This window comes from Mus musculus, chromosome 6, assembly GCF_000001635.26.
Source record: "Mus musculus strain C57BL/6J chromosome 6, GRCm38.p6 C57BL/6J".
NCBI lineage: Eukaryota > Metazoa > Chordata > Mammalia > Rodentia > Muridae > Mus > Mus musculus.
Genome location: NC_000072.6, coordinates 132,973,979 through 132,987,642, shown reverse-complemented (window position 1 = coordinate 132,987,642; position 13,664 = coordinate 132,973,979). Strand labels below are relative to the sequence as shown.

General features: G+C 34.7%; 1 protein-coding gene across 1 annotated transcript; it reads left to right on the top strand.

Moving 5' to 3' along the window:
* The first annotated feature begins 6,677 nt into the window (after positions 1-6,677).
* On the top strand, positions 6,678-7,628 carry Tas2r109 (taste receptor, type 2, member 109). The gene has a single exon (NM_207017.1). It carries the CDS (start codon positions 6,678-6,680, stop codon positions 7,626-7,628), a length of 951 nt encoding a protein of 316 aa, NP_996900.1.
* The last annotated feature ends 6,036 nt before the right edge of the window (positions 7,629-13,664 follow it).

Genomic DNA, 13,664 nt, shown 5'->3' with positions numbered 1-13,664 from the left:
CCATCCTTTCATCTCAGCTCCAAACTTTGTCTCTGTAACTCCTTCCATGGGTGTTTTGTTCCCAATTCTAAGGAGGGATGCCCAGTATTTTATGCAGTTAAATCTTCAGTGTGATATGATTCTGAATTTTACTAGAGATGAAGAACCCATTGTTCAGTCATATTATTATTATTAAAAATTTCTGAATTAAATTTAAAATATATTTTCCATACTCCCTATAACATGCATTCATTTATTGAAAAATATTTATAATTGATATGTATCCATTGTACAACTTGAACATATTTTAATGAGAAACTGAAGCTCTCAAATAAAGATATTTGACATCTCTTACAAGCAGTATCAAGGATGTTTGTATTTCTTCTATTTGGCACATTGTCTTTTGTGATGTTTTGTATTACTATTCCAAAATTACAAGGCTTGTCCAGGTTTACAACTGATGGAGTAATATTATTCCCACACAAAACGTATAAAACATACAAATACAATTGTGTTTGGTAACTAAACTAAATAAGAATTTTGAAATGTCTTCAATAGCTGTCAGGTGTGACTGCACATGTCTATATCCCAACACTTGAAAGACAGAGAAAATGAAAACTTACATTTCAAGGCCAACTAGGAGGAATAGTTACCTCCATTTCACTTAAGGCTACTTAGAAAGACCCAGGATAAACCTAAATTATAATTAATGTATAACAGAGATTATTTCTGTTTGATATTATCTTCAATTAATGTCTGCACCCTTATTTAAGACTTTAGTGCTAAGCAATAAATGAAACTTTTGACAATATCAAGGTGAAATGGAATGTTAAAATATAATTGCTAAGATCAACTTATTGAGCTATAAGACTCTGTATGGTTCTTATTTTCATAGGTTATGAAGTAACTATTTCCTGACACTGCAAACTTAATGGTCAGAAGGAATTACCAACAGAATTCAGGATCAGAGTCTTTATACCCTGACAAATTTTCTTTTTGTCTTTCTAAAATCTGTTAAAGGATTTTCAAATACTGTCACTTGTAGAGATCTTTGATATAGAGAATGTTTTCATTTCATTGAGAAATTATAGATAGTAACTCTGGTGGAGATTGTTCTGTTAGAGCAAATTGGTATTTACTACAACTTATATAGAATACATATTTTTACATATATTTTGTATTTTTCTGTTTATTTCATTTAGTATTTTTATGTATCAGATTCGTTGTTATTATATTTATACTCTAGTCTATGAAATAAAAGTGATATAGAAATAATGATTATGAAATTAAGGGAAGCATTGAAATTGTCAAAGAATAATGAATTTATATAACGATGTAATTATGAAGGTGAGAAAATTTTGCATGGCCAAATTTGATAGCTTCACAGGTCACATGAAAGTAAATAGAATTTAATCCACCTACCATGAAAAATGCACTTTCACAATTAGTGTGTCATTAGCAAACAGCATTTGTAGAATGATGTACTGTGATGTATTCCAGGGGAGACATTCAGCCCAGATAAAACACTAACGACAAACCAAAATAATGATTTCACCTATGTCCAGCTTATTGAACCATTGAGTTTATTTGAGTTGTCTATGAGAGGATGGGAATGGGATCACTTACTTACAGGAACATGGGTGTCTCGGGATAGCTGCATCTGTAAGAATTCTATCCCAGCAAAAGTCAGCATTTAGGAAAGATGCATGCCTTACAGGCAGCTCAGAATTAAAAAATTCTCTACTCCCCATGGTTGTTGTTGCTTAAATAACCTTGGATAGAGAGTTGTGCCTTGTGCATTCTAGGACCATCACTAACCTAGTAAATTCTTACTCTCCTGGTATTCTGGGCTTCTGTCATCACTCTCAGTGCTGCTACTGCAGTCTTAAAGAGACAGCGAGACAATAAGTCTGCCAATTTGCCACAGGATTGGACTCAGTTCTTCTTACTCTAGGCTCAACAGACTAAATAAAAGGAGTAATGTTGTAATTACACTTCACACCACTCAGAATTGTTAAAATTAGCATGAGGGCAGATAGAAGAGACAGGGTGGAGGAAAGAGAGGGAGAGGGAGGGGGAGGGGGAGGGGGAGGGAGGCAGAGAGGGAGAGGGGGAGGGGGAGGGGGAGGGAGAGGGGGAGAGGGAGGGGGAGGGAGAGAGGGAGGGAGAGGGAGAGAGGGAGAGGGAGAGGGAGAGAGGGAGAGGGAGAGAGAGAATCAGAAATCCTCAAAGTTGTCCATATTTAGTTAATATTATTTTAAAAGAAAAAAATTTCATTAACTTTTAACTTAGCAGAAATCTTACTTGAAATAATCACTTTTTGTTGTCTTTGGTTTTTCATTTGGATTCATGAACTCTTGTTCTCCTTAACTATATTCTTTCTATAGAACTAAAACCCATTCCCAGAGTATCATAGTACACATTAAATTTTGAAGAATAAAGAGACCTTTAAAACTAGTTTTGCAAATGAGAACCAATTCAATTATTTGAATGCGTTGCAATATTGTCTCTGTATCACGGGTTTGAATTTAAGTAGAATCTAAGGCCGGATTGGAGAACTTGAACTTCAGGAACTATGAATTGATCTCTGATTTCAGCGAACTAAATTGAGATAATTTACCCTCCTATCCTGATGTATGATACATACTGAGGTAGATTTCCCTTAAGTCAACTGTCCAAATTATGTTCAGATTTCTTCAGGCAAAGAACATCATTAAGATCCACAGCAAAAAAAAATATATGATTGTTCTCTAGGCTTTGGGGTCCAACTCATGACAGGGGATTAGTTTACCTATATTCTTTTCTTACTAAGCATTTTTCTGATATTGATCAAATATAGAGTCACTTGCAGAGAGTGTCAAGGTCATAATTAAAATACTTACGAAAAGTTTCTATAATAAAAATGATTGATTTTGTTTCTGTTATTTTTGTATCTATTATTTGAGGTTTACTGACAAGGAAACATCATGAACTCTCTCTTCTGAAGTATTTATAACTCATGGCTTTAAAACAAATCACTCCCTCAACACGGTAGCTTTAGGAAACAAGATTGAGGTAAAGCTTAATTTAATTACAATTGACTCATTTTTATACATATTTATAAACTTAAAATCTCCCTATGATTACCTTGGGAAAAAACAGAAGCTAACCAACTTTGAATTTCACTTGGGCATTGTCTGAATTCAGATCTTCACTGACCTGACCTTTGGTCAGAGAAGCTATTCCTTGTCACATATCACATTCCTTTTCAAAGGGTGTGAATAGAAAAATGATCATACTTAGAAAAACTGAAATTTAGATAAATTTGATGATTTGAGACCTTTCTGCCTACAGGAAGACAACAAAACAAGCACTGCCAGGAGTGAAATCACTGTACAATTCTATTCTATTCTCTTTATTAGAATTGAAGTAAGTCAATCTGACACTCAAGGGAATGGCATAGCTTGTACCAATAAATGGAAAGGAAAAGGCTATCTCATTCCAGATCCTCTATTTTGAGTAACTGAAAGAGAAAAACTACCATTCAGATATTGACTTCCATGTCTCCTTGGCATCATAAATAAAAAGAGTCCCCTGTTTTTTGCCAAACAGAAGCTAAGGAACAAACAGAGTGCATGCAGATTCTTGTTTAAAAGACATTGCAGGTCATGCTCATGCAATTGGGATTCATTGTCTAACATGAAATTTTACTATCATTTGGTTACTAGTCATGTGTTAAAATTCTTTTCCTTAATTATTTGACTAGCCTCAAAAAAAAAAGTACAAAAATGTGGCATATAATGATTTCAGTGCTTGCTTATTATTCCTAAAAGAGAATAAATTTGCCCCACTCATGAATTTCATATTTTGCTTTCTTCATCTTCCAAGGTTAATGTTTCACTTGAAGCTAATGATCTCTTTTTCTAAGATGCAGAAGGAGCATATTATCTTGCATTCTACTGCTTCTTCTCCTTCTTCTTCTTTTTTTTCAAAGCCATGCATAGTTTTGGGGTTTATCATGTCAGCTAGTAAAATTTTGAAACCCAGTACCTAGGTCACAATAGAAAAATTAAAATTTTCAGGACTGTGATCATCTGAGATTTGCCTAAGTAACCTGTTATCACTGAGGTGCAATGTTTGAAAGCTTTTATTAATTTTTGAGAATTTCATATATTATATTTTGATATATTTACCCTCCCCAAGTCCTCCCAGATCCACCCATTTGCATACCTATTAAACCTGTGTCATCATTTTCCTTAGACCCAACAATTGCATATTATATTGCTCATAAACTCTTGGGAGTAACCGACAACTTTCAGATTTGATTTAAATACCATGCTGTGAAAATACTTCTTTGTAGAAAAGGACAAGCATCTACTCGCCCATATTTGCAGCTGGTGACAGATCAGAGTCCTAAAGTATAACTTAGCGACCTAATGAGTTTTACTGCACTTACTAATGGAAATATGTATGCAGGGTTACTCATAGAAATGTAAGTGACTCAAAGACAGATACATCACTAGAAACTCACCCTAGCATGGGTCATTAGAGTTGGAGACTTGGAGTGCATTGCATTACCTGTAGGGCCTGCAACTCAACAAGTTGAAGGATTTCCTTCCCGGGTGATTCGATTGTCCTAAGCCTGTTGCAATTGTCTCAGCTTGTCAGAGACTCTTTTAACATCAAAAAATAAATATGGATTGAAATAGACTCATCAAATTATTATTTTGGCATGGAGAAATAAGTAAAATTGTAATCAACTAAACCTTTCTATGAATATTTGAATTTTGTGAGGTGAGTGCATCAAGTTGTCATAAATAAAAATTAAAATAATATACAATTAATTATAGATAAAACAGGTTTATTAACACTGGCTTTGGAGTAGGTGAGGGCACTTTGCTCTGCAGCACTTACTTTTAAAGAAAGTTCTGGTATGTTGATAAATGATTGACAAACAGTAAAATGTATTATTTCCAGTTCACTGTGTTCTAGATTTTGAAAAATTCAAGCTGACTTTTAATTTTATTTTGTAGATGAAATGTGAGAACAATGCTGTATGTCATTCTTGTTTAGAAAGACTCTCTCCCCAGAATCTGTGTTTGGTCAGGTGGAAACTCTGGTGATTCCAAGTCAGAATGAAAGTTTTCAGAAAGAGCTCCATGCAGGTAAGTATAATTCTTTCTTGAAATCCAAGTCTGAGTCTTTCCTGAAAGCCCATGAAGTTTCACTGTTAGTACCCATTCCACTCATCTGCACTCCTTGTCCTGTTTCTATTTGTTTCTCTTTATAATTGAGCTCATTTTGCTACCTTGAAGGAGATGAGCCACAGGGAACATCCTGCCTCTACACTGAAGGTATGTGTGTCTTTCCATTCTTAGATGTTTTCCTTCATATATCCCACACCAGTCTGTCATTCTTTCGTCATGTAACTTACCACCAAAAGATAAATATTCAGAGTCTTCAAATTGCTTACTTTCTTTCTTCAGTATTTCTTTAGTAACTGAAAGTACTATCAGTCAAATACTTTAAATCACTGCATGTTGATTTTTGCCATCTACACTGTATTTGGCAACCATCCCTTAATTTGTCAAATTACATCCTAGACTGCTCTTTAGATACTAAATTATGAGTATATTAAAGTGTACCTTCGTCATCTTTCCCAGCATGTATGACATCCTTGTTCTGCTTTGGTGACAATCAGTTATATTTACAATGCAGATACTGGAGGGAGTTTAAGGGAGAGGTGGCTACACTCAGAGGGTGTTTGCTGGCAATGGAAGAATATGTTCTGCCAGTCAAAAGATAGGCCAGGAATAAAGAGATGTCTTACTTTGTAGGTGAGCTAATATTCTTCATTGACTAGTCACACGACAAGTAGAGTTTCCCCTCTTACATTCCTGAATATAGCAGTCCTATTACATCAGGGAACATGAAATAATCATGACCTGACCAACTTGGAGAAAAAAAAAAAGATCTATATTTACTATAATATTAGCCAATATAGATACATTATAGAAAAAATTAAAAATTATTTGAATCCATATATATATATATATATATATATATATATATATACTTATGGGTGAGCATTATACAGATATATATATATATATGTGAAATAATGAGAAAATATTGTTTATACTATTTAATATTGGGAGATTAAAGATCCTCATGACATTGTTACAGAGATAAGAATATGAGAGATAAGGACATCATATGGTAAGATCTCTGAAATTTGCTGTACTTATAAAGCCTTATAGCTAAGAGAGTCCCAAATCTATTTAAATTTCTGTTTTTTTATATACTTGTTAATTTATAAAAGTTTTTTCCACAGAAGAGAAAAAGTCATATGAAAATATATAGATTGAAGCAAATACAAGTAAATGATGAAATTCATATGTTTTCCTTGGTACAAAAGCATGTAAATTTCCAATATTTTCTTTATCATTGGATAGAAAATACAAGAGCTGTGTGTGAGCAAAGCACTTCTGGTCTGACTCTCCTGAGCTGTGTGACAAGACACATTTTTGTGGAAATAGCTTCAGACTACATCACTGTAATATCTCCATATTTGTTCCTCTAATAATGTATGTGAGAGAGTTAAGTATAAATATTTTATGAGAATGAATTCAGAAATCATCAAAAAATCTTCAAAACTACATGTTTAAAATAGCACTTCAAATGAATACATTTGCAAATCTTTACAACTAATACATAAAATGGAGCATCTTTTGAAGAGAACATTTGATATCACCGAGAACATACTTCTAATTATTTTATTCATTGAATTAATAATTGGACTTATAGGAAACGGATTCACAGCCTTGGTGCACTGCATGGACTGGGTTAAGAGAAAAAAAATGTCATTAGTTAATAAAATCCTCACCGCTTTGGCAACTTCTAGAATTTTCCTGCTCTGGTTCATGCTAGTAGGTTTTCCAATTAGCTCACTGTACCCATATTTAGTTACTACTAGACTGATGATACAGTTCACTAGTACTCTATGGACTATAGCTAACCATATTAGTGTCTGGTTTGCTACATGCCTCAGTGTCTTTTATTTTCTCAAGATAGCCAATTTTTCTAATTCTCCTTTTCTCTATCTAAAGAGGAGAGTTGAAAAAGTAGTTTCAGTTACATTACTGGTGTCTCTGGTCCTCTTGTTTTTAAATATTTTACTACTTAATTTGGAAATTAACATGTGTATAAATGAATATCATCAAATAAACATATCATACATCTTCATTTCTTATTACCATTTAAGTTGTCAAATTCAGGTGTTAGGAAGTCACATTATTTTCCTGTCTGTCCCCGTTGTTTTGTCCCTGTCAACTTTTCTCCTGCTCATCTTCTCCCTGTGGACACTTCACAAGAGGATGCAGCAGCATGTTCAGGGAGGCAGAGATGCCAGAACCACGGCCCACTTCAAAGCCTTGCAAGCAGTGATTGCCTTTCTCCTACTATACTCCATTTTTATCCTGTCACTGTTACTACAATTTTGGATCCATGGATTAAGGAAGAAACCTCCTTTCATTGCATTTTGTCAGGTTGTAGATACAGCTTTTCCTTCATTCCATTCATATGTCTTGATTCTGAGAGACAGGAAGCTGAGACACGCCTCTCTCTCTGTGTTGTCGTGGCTGAAATGCAGGCCAAATTATGTGAAATAATATTTCTTTGTATTTTCATTTTCAATTTTAAAATATTCTTAGAATTTGACTGCATGTATTTCATCTTTTATTTGAAACAACCACTAATTAAAGCTATTACTAATTTAGCAAGTCGTATACAAGGTTATTTTTTAATACACATATCAAAAACTGACATGTTTATGTTCTACAAAAACCTGAATATATCAAAATTATATAAATTTTGTATCAACGATTAACAATGGAGTTTTTTTATTTATGACCTGTCACGGGACTCCGGTGGAGTCAGCTTGTCAGATGAAAGTCTGAAAGCTTTCTCATGAGGAAAGAGTTTCAAGGAACCTTACTCCCGGATCTTTGGCTATTCCCCTAACCCATTATATTCAAATTTCCAAATCCACATTAGTCTAGTGTATGGATCCACGTGCACTCTATATAGTATTACCTTATAGTAAATGCCTTTTAAGATTGTATTCTAACATAGCTAAAGCCTTTTTCCAGTGTTCTTAGATTCCAGATAGCAGCAAGGAGCTTAACCTATTCAGTAACTAATTAAGCTTTACCATAAAACAATACAGCACCTGCTATTTACTCGGCTGTCTGTAGATAGAGACTAAAAGTCTCACTGAGAAAGAAATCTTTTATTACAGGCTACATTATATGTCAAGTATAAGTTGATATACTACCCTGATAAGGGGGAACTTTCCAGACAGGATAAGTTTTACTAGACCTAAGAATTTAGAGCTCTGTGATAGCGCATTACTCTTAAGGCCTGTCAAGAGTTAACAACCCCCTGATGCTTTTAACCTTAAAGTGTGAAATTCTTGCCTGGCATTAGGCTGATCCTAGGCAGGGCTTGTTATCCCTAATGTAAACATTTAATTAGTCTCTGCAAATTCCTTTCTGCTGTAACTGGTAAATTTCAGTGTATCTTGTCTTTTTGTGATTTGTATCCTCTGATAATTCGTTGTAATATAAGTCTGAAGCTCAACCAGAACATTACATTCAGATCCAACACCATTCTTGCGTGTCTGGCTGTCTGTCACATCTTAATCTTTGCTCATCTACTCTAGAGACTCTTTTCTACGCAGGCACAGGGGACCAGAGGGCCTGCGGCAATGACCTATATCATATGTGTTTTAATATCGATAATAAACTATGGTGAAAGCATATAATTGAACCCATATAATATAAAATATGTAGATAAAACTTAAGAGAAGTAATATATGGAATAATATAGAATTATAACCCATTGGAAATACTGGTATTTTATTAAATACAGAGCTCAATTTGGATTTTTTTTGCCAATTCTTCAGAGCCATGAGTCTACTCTGTTTGAGTTATTGCTTATTGATATTGGCTTCATTATCAAACATTCTAAAACACTTTCATAATTATTAAGATAATGTAATTTACATTTCTAAGTGAAAAGTATATTATTTTACTGAATATAATATAATCTATTTTATTTTGATATATAATTATAAGAAGTACAAGATTATTATAGTTTTATTAATTTAAAATTATTATTTATATTTTTATGTTGCATATCAATATTACCATGAAAAATAAGTTATTGATAACCTACACACAATCAATAGCAAATCTTCAAATGTATACCTGTTCTTACTATTTATTGTTAAGTAAACTTTAAAAACCTATAAAATTAGATAAATTCATGAAATGGTTTCAAAGATTTCATTGTAGAATATGATACATATGCAATAGACCTTGGGGAGATGTCCAGTGTTTAATACAGCTAAATCTTCAATATGATATGCTTCTGAATTCTAGTAGAGATGAAGTGTTCTTCGTTCAGACATATTTTTATTCTTAAATTTCTTAAATTTCTGGGTTGAATTTATAATACACTTACTCATATTCCCACAAAATGTACATTCATTTCTTTTAACGTGTACAGTTAACATCCATCAATTGCACCATTTGAATATATTTTAATGAGAAACAGAAGCTCTGAAATAAACAAACTGAACATCTCTTACAAGCAGTTTCCAAGATAAGAACCTCTTATATCTCCGAATCTTGGGAATTAAATGCATAATCTTGGGAAAAAATGCATTGTAGAAAAGTGTTTTACTACTGAGGTATATCTATAAGAGTAACCCTAAGTGTCTCTGCCTTCAATCCATCTGTGTTCTCACACATGAATACTGCTAGTTTTCAGGTGATTACTCCAGGATACATCAGAGTCTACCAATTCAGTAGAAGGTGAAAGTAACATCCTTCAATAGAGGGAATACACCACACAAATTCATACAAGAAGACATCCCTAGTTAGAGTTGGTGGCAGGTAAACATTGCATAGACTATGTATTTTGTTGCTTAAAGCAAATATTCCTGCCTACCAAATGCAAAATAGTTTCAAGGTAAGATAAAAAAGTCTTAGACACCCTGTTAATCTCAATGTCTGTGCGATATAGCTATGAGTGACATTTAATGGAGAATATGGCTATTAATTTCTGTTTACATCTACAGATAAGGAAAAAATTTAATCGCCTTCCTTGTATTCCTGATAAAAGTATGATTAACAATGTAAACCAGGAGATATATGGGAATCTTGTAAACAAAGTTCTATGTATTGCAATTTTTGAGCTGTAATTCCTAGAGGTATGTTAAATTTCCTTCAAGGCCATATGACTAATGGATAGAGAAGAGTTTGATGACTCCACGGTAGTGGAGAATTGGAATGTTGTAAATTCAGAGCCAAATTACTTTGATTTGTCTTTATTTCTCTTAGTAGCCATGCAATATTGTCACTTTGTCCCTGATCTGATATATTTATGATTATCATTTAAAAATTGTTAATATAAGTACTAGCTTTGTGTATTTATATATGTGTGTGTGTTTATAATGATTTATAGAACAATTTTCGCACTTGTAATAATGGTATTATTGTAGAAGGGTTTGTATTAGTGATTTTCTCGCTGCTGTAATAAGACATCATGGCAATATTATGGGAAAAGAGATACTGATGAAGGAGATATGACAGCTAGCAAAGGGAGGAGGAATCTGGGACATTATACCTTCTTCTGTAAACACAGAGTAGACAGAGTACATGGAACTAGAATGAGGCTATAAACTCTCAAATCTGTCCTCTGTGATGTACCCCTTCAGTGAAGCTATACCCCATCCCTCAAAAGTGCTACGGACCTGAGAAATTGGAATACCTGAGCCTATATGGGACACTTTCTTGCGCACGCTCGACTGGCCAGGAAGAACGACGCTGCAACAGGATCCTTCTGCACACGTTTATTGGGAGAGCTTGATTGTAGAGGCGAAAAGACTTCGAGCCCAGAACTGGTGCTGCTTTTATAGGCCTAGGAGGGGCATGTCTCACACCCGGATTGGTTATGCACTAAGCCTCATTTGCATGTTCCTCATCTGATTGGCTACTCTTTCTCAGTACCTTACAGAACCTCATTATCATACCTCATTTGCATGTCTCACATCTGATTGGTTATACTCTCAGTACCTTACAGAACCTCATTATCATACCTCATTTGCATGTCTCACATCTGATTGGTTATACTCTCAGTACCTTACAGAACCTCATTATCATGCCTGGGCCAGGCAGTGTCTTTGCAAAAAACTTTACTGCATATGTACACATTGGTTGTTTGTCCAATCTTATGCGTGGTGGCCAGCAGTAGTCAGTGCCACTCTGCAACGGCACATGTGGCTTCCCACAACACTTCTCATTTAAACCAAGACATTACACTCTTTGACAGCCATAGACACGTATTCATGGCCACATCACAATGCAAAATGCATGTACTCCAACACCCCCAAACCCTTTCATCTTTTACATTTTCACTGCTGTTTAAAGGCTAAAGTACTTTCTGAGTCTCAAGGTAGATGTGGTCTCTTAATTGTGCCTCCTACGAAGTCAAAAATCAAATTGCGTATTCCAACATAAGATGGTACACAATAGTCCTTTGGATTGTAAAACAAACAAACAAACAAACAAACAAACAAACAAATAGGAATTCAGGCTTAGTGGAGAAAAGCTAGAAGAAAACAAAAGTGAAACTAAAGGTAAAGATACAAAATCCTATAGCAGCAGGTCAAGTACATGAACCTTCAGTTTCCCTTGACCTCCTGTATCATATGCCTTTCTCTTGGAATGATTTCTATTACCTGTGCACACCTCTCCACTAAAGATACAGAAAAATAGGTAGTTTGCTAATCAAAGAGAAGTCAAGCAATATTTTCAAATACAAGTTGTTCTTCAGTCAAGACAGTTTAGAACATAGCATTTGAAATTCTGTAATGACAAAAGGTCAGTTCTTACTAATAAAAATTTAAAAGGGTATAAGAATGTATCTTCTGTACTAATATAGAGTTAGAAAGGTGGTTCAGTAGTTACCAGCACTAATTGATTTTGCAAAGGACCTGCTTTGTGGTTTTCATTTCCAATACTCATGCTCACAACCCTCTGTAAACCTGGTTCCTGAGAATCCAACAACTTTCCTGAATTTCCAAGTCTCCTATATGTAAGCATTAATCACATATACACTAATGTGAAAAATGCATACACAGAAACGAGAGTTAAATATAGGAGCCGGAGAGATGGCTCACCGGTTAAGAGTGCCGACTGCTCTTCTGGAGGTCCTGAGTTCAAATCCTAGAACCCACATGGTGGCTCACAATCATCCATAATGAGATCTGATGCCTTCTTCTGGTGTGCCTGAAGACAGCTACAGTGTACTTACATATAATAATAAATATTTTTTTAACAGAGTTAAATTTGAAACAGCATAATTCATTAAGGTGGGTTGGTCTTACAGAGAAAGAATCCTTTTCCAACACAATTTTAATTGTAGCTAAAACCTAATAGAATTCAGTAGCATCTGTAAAATACTTCAATACTGAAGAATTAAACTTTAATTACTAAAAAGGAGTTCTCTTATCTGTTAAGATGAACAATTTGCTTGTGAAAATTATGGGGTAATAACTCTGAATATGAATAAGGAGGATTCTTTCTAAGGATTGTTTAGAAAACTATGGTATAAAATTTCATGTATTTATTTCCTTAGAATCTCTTTCTTTCTTTCTTTCTTTCTTTCTTTCTTTCTTTCTTTCTTTCTTTCTTTCTTTCTTTCTTCCTTCCTTCCTTCCTTCCTTCCTTCCTTTCTTTCTTTCTTTCTTTCTTTCTTTCTTTCTTTCTTTCTTTCTTTCTCCTTTTACATGAGTCTTTATTGGCCATGGCTACTATTTGAATGGGATAAAGAAGAAGAAGTAGGTGGCACTGATACCAGGCCAGTCATGTTTCACAGACCTGTAGGTTATGGAAAAATTACCCAGGGGGTGGCTGATCAATGCTTGTTTGATGTGCATGTGTTTGAAGGCCTTGCCTTTGTACACACTTACCATGCTACCTACCTCCTCAGGCAGAATTATCATGTCACCAGATGGGTCTTTACCATCTCAAGCTTCTCCAGGTACAGGGCATCCTTTTTGGCCTTTCTCAAATGCTTGAGTGCTCTTTCCAACGCAGGTGACAGTTCAGACAACATTTCTAGTGGGTGCTGGAAAACTACTCCAGAGGCTCATAGGACATGTCTAGCAGTTGGTCCAAGTCCATGACACGGCACATGAACTTGCAAAAAGGTTCACTTTTTCTGCTCCAATTTAGCCATTTTGGTGGCTGCTCAGTAAAGGAATTATTTTATTTTACATGTAGGGGTGTTTTTGTTTTGTACCTGTACTTCTGTGCACTGTTTGCATGTACTGGTGCCTGCATATGTCAGAAGAAGGAATTGAACGTTCTGCAATTGCAGTTACAAACAGTTGTGAGCTACCATGTGGGTCTGGCAATTGAACCTGTGACCTCTGGAAAAGAACCTACTGAGCCATCTCTATAGTCCCTTCCTTGGAACTTTCAGAAAGCCAGATAGAAAGTGTACAAATTTTCAAGAGGCAGAGGCTTGCTATTATCTGTGTTATAGACGATTGCTTTTTATGGTAATTTGGAGAATAAAAGTCAGAAGATATTACTAGGAAAATTCTACACAACATTTCATTTAATCCTCTGTTC

What these genes read in the sequence shown, in the direction of transcription:
- Tas2r109 (NM_207017.1), top strand. Translation starts at nt 6,678, where the DNA reads ATGGAGCATCTTTTGAAGAGAACATTTGATATCACCGAGAACATACTT.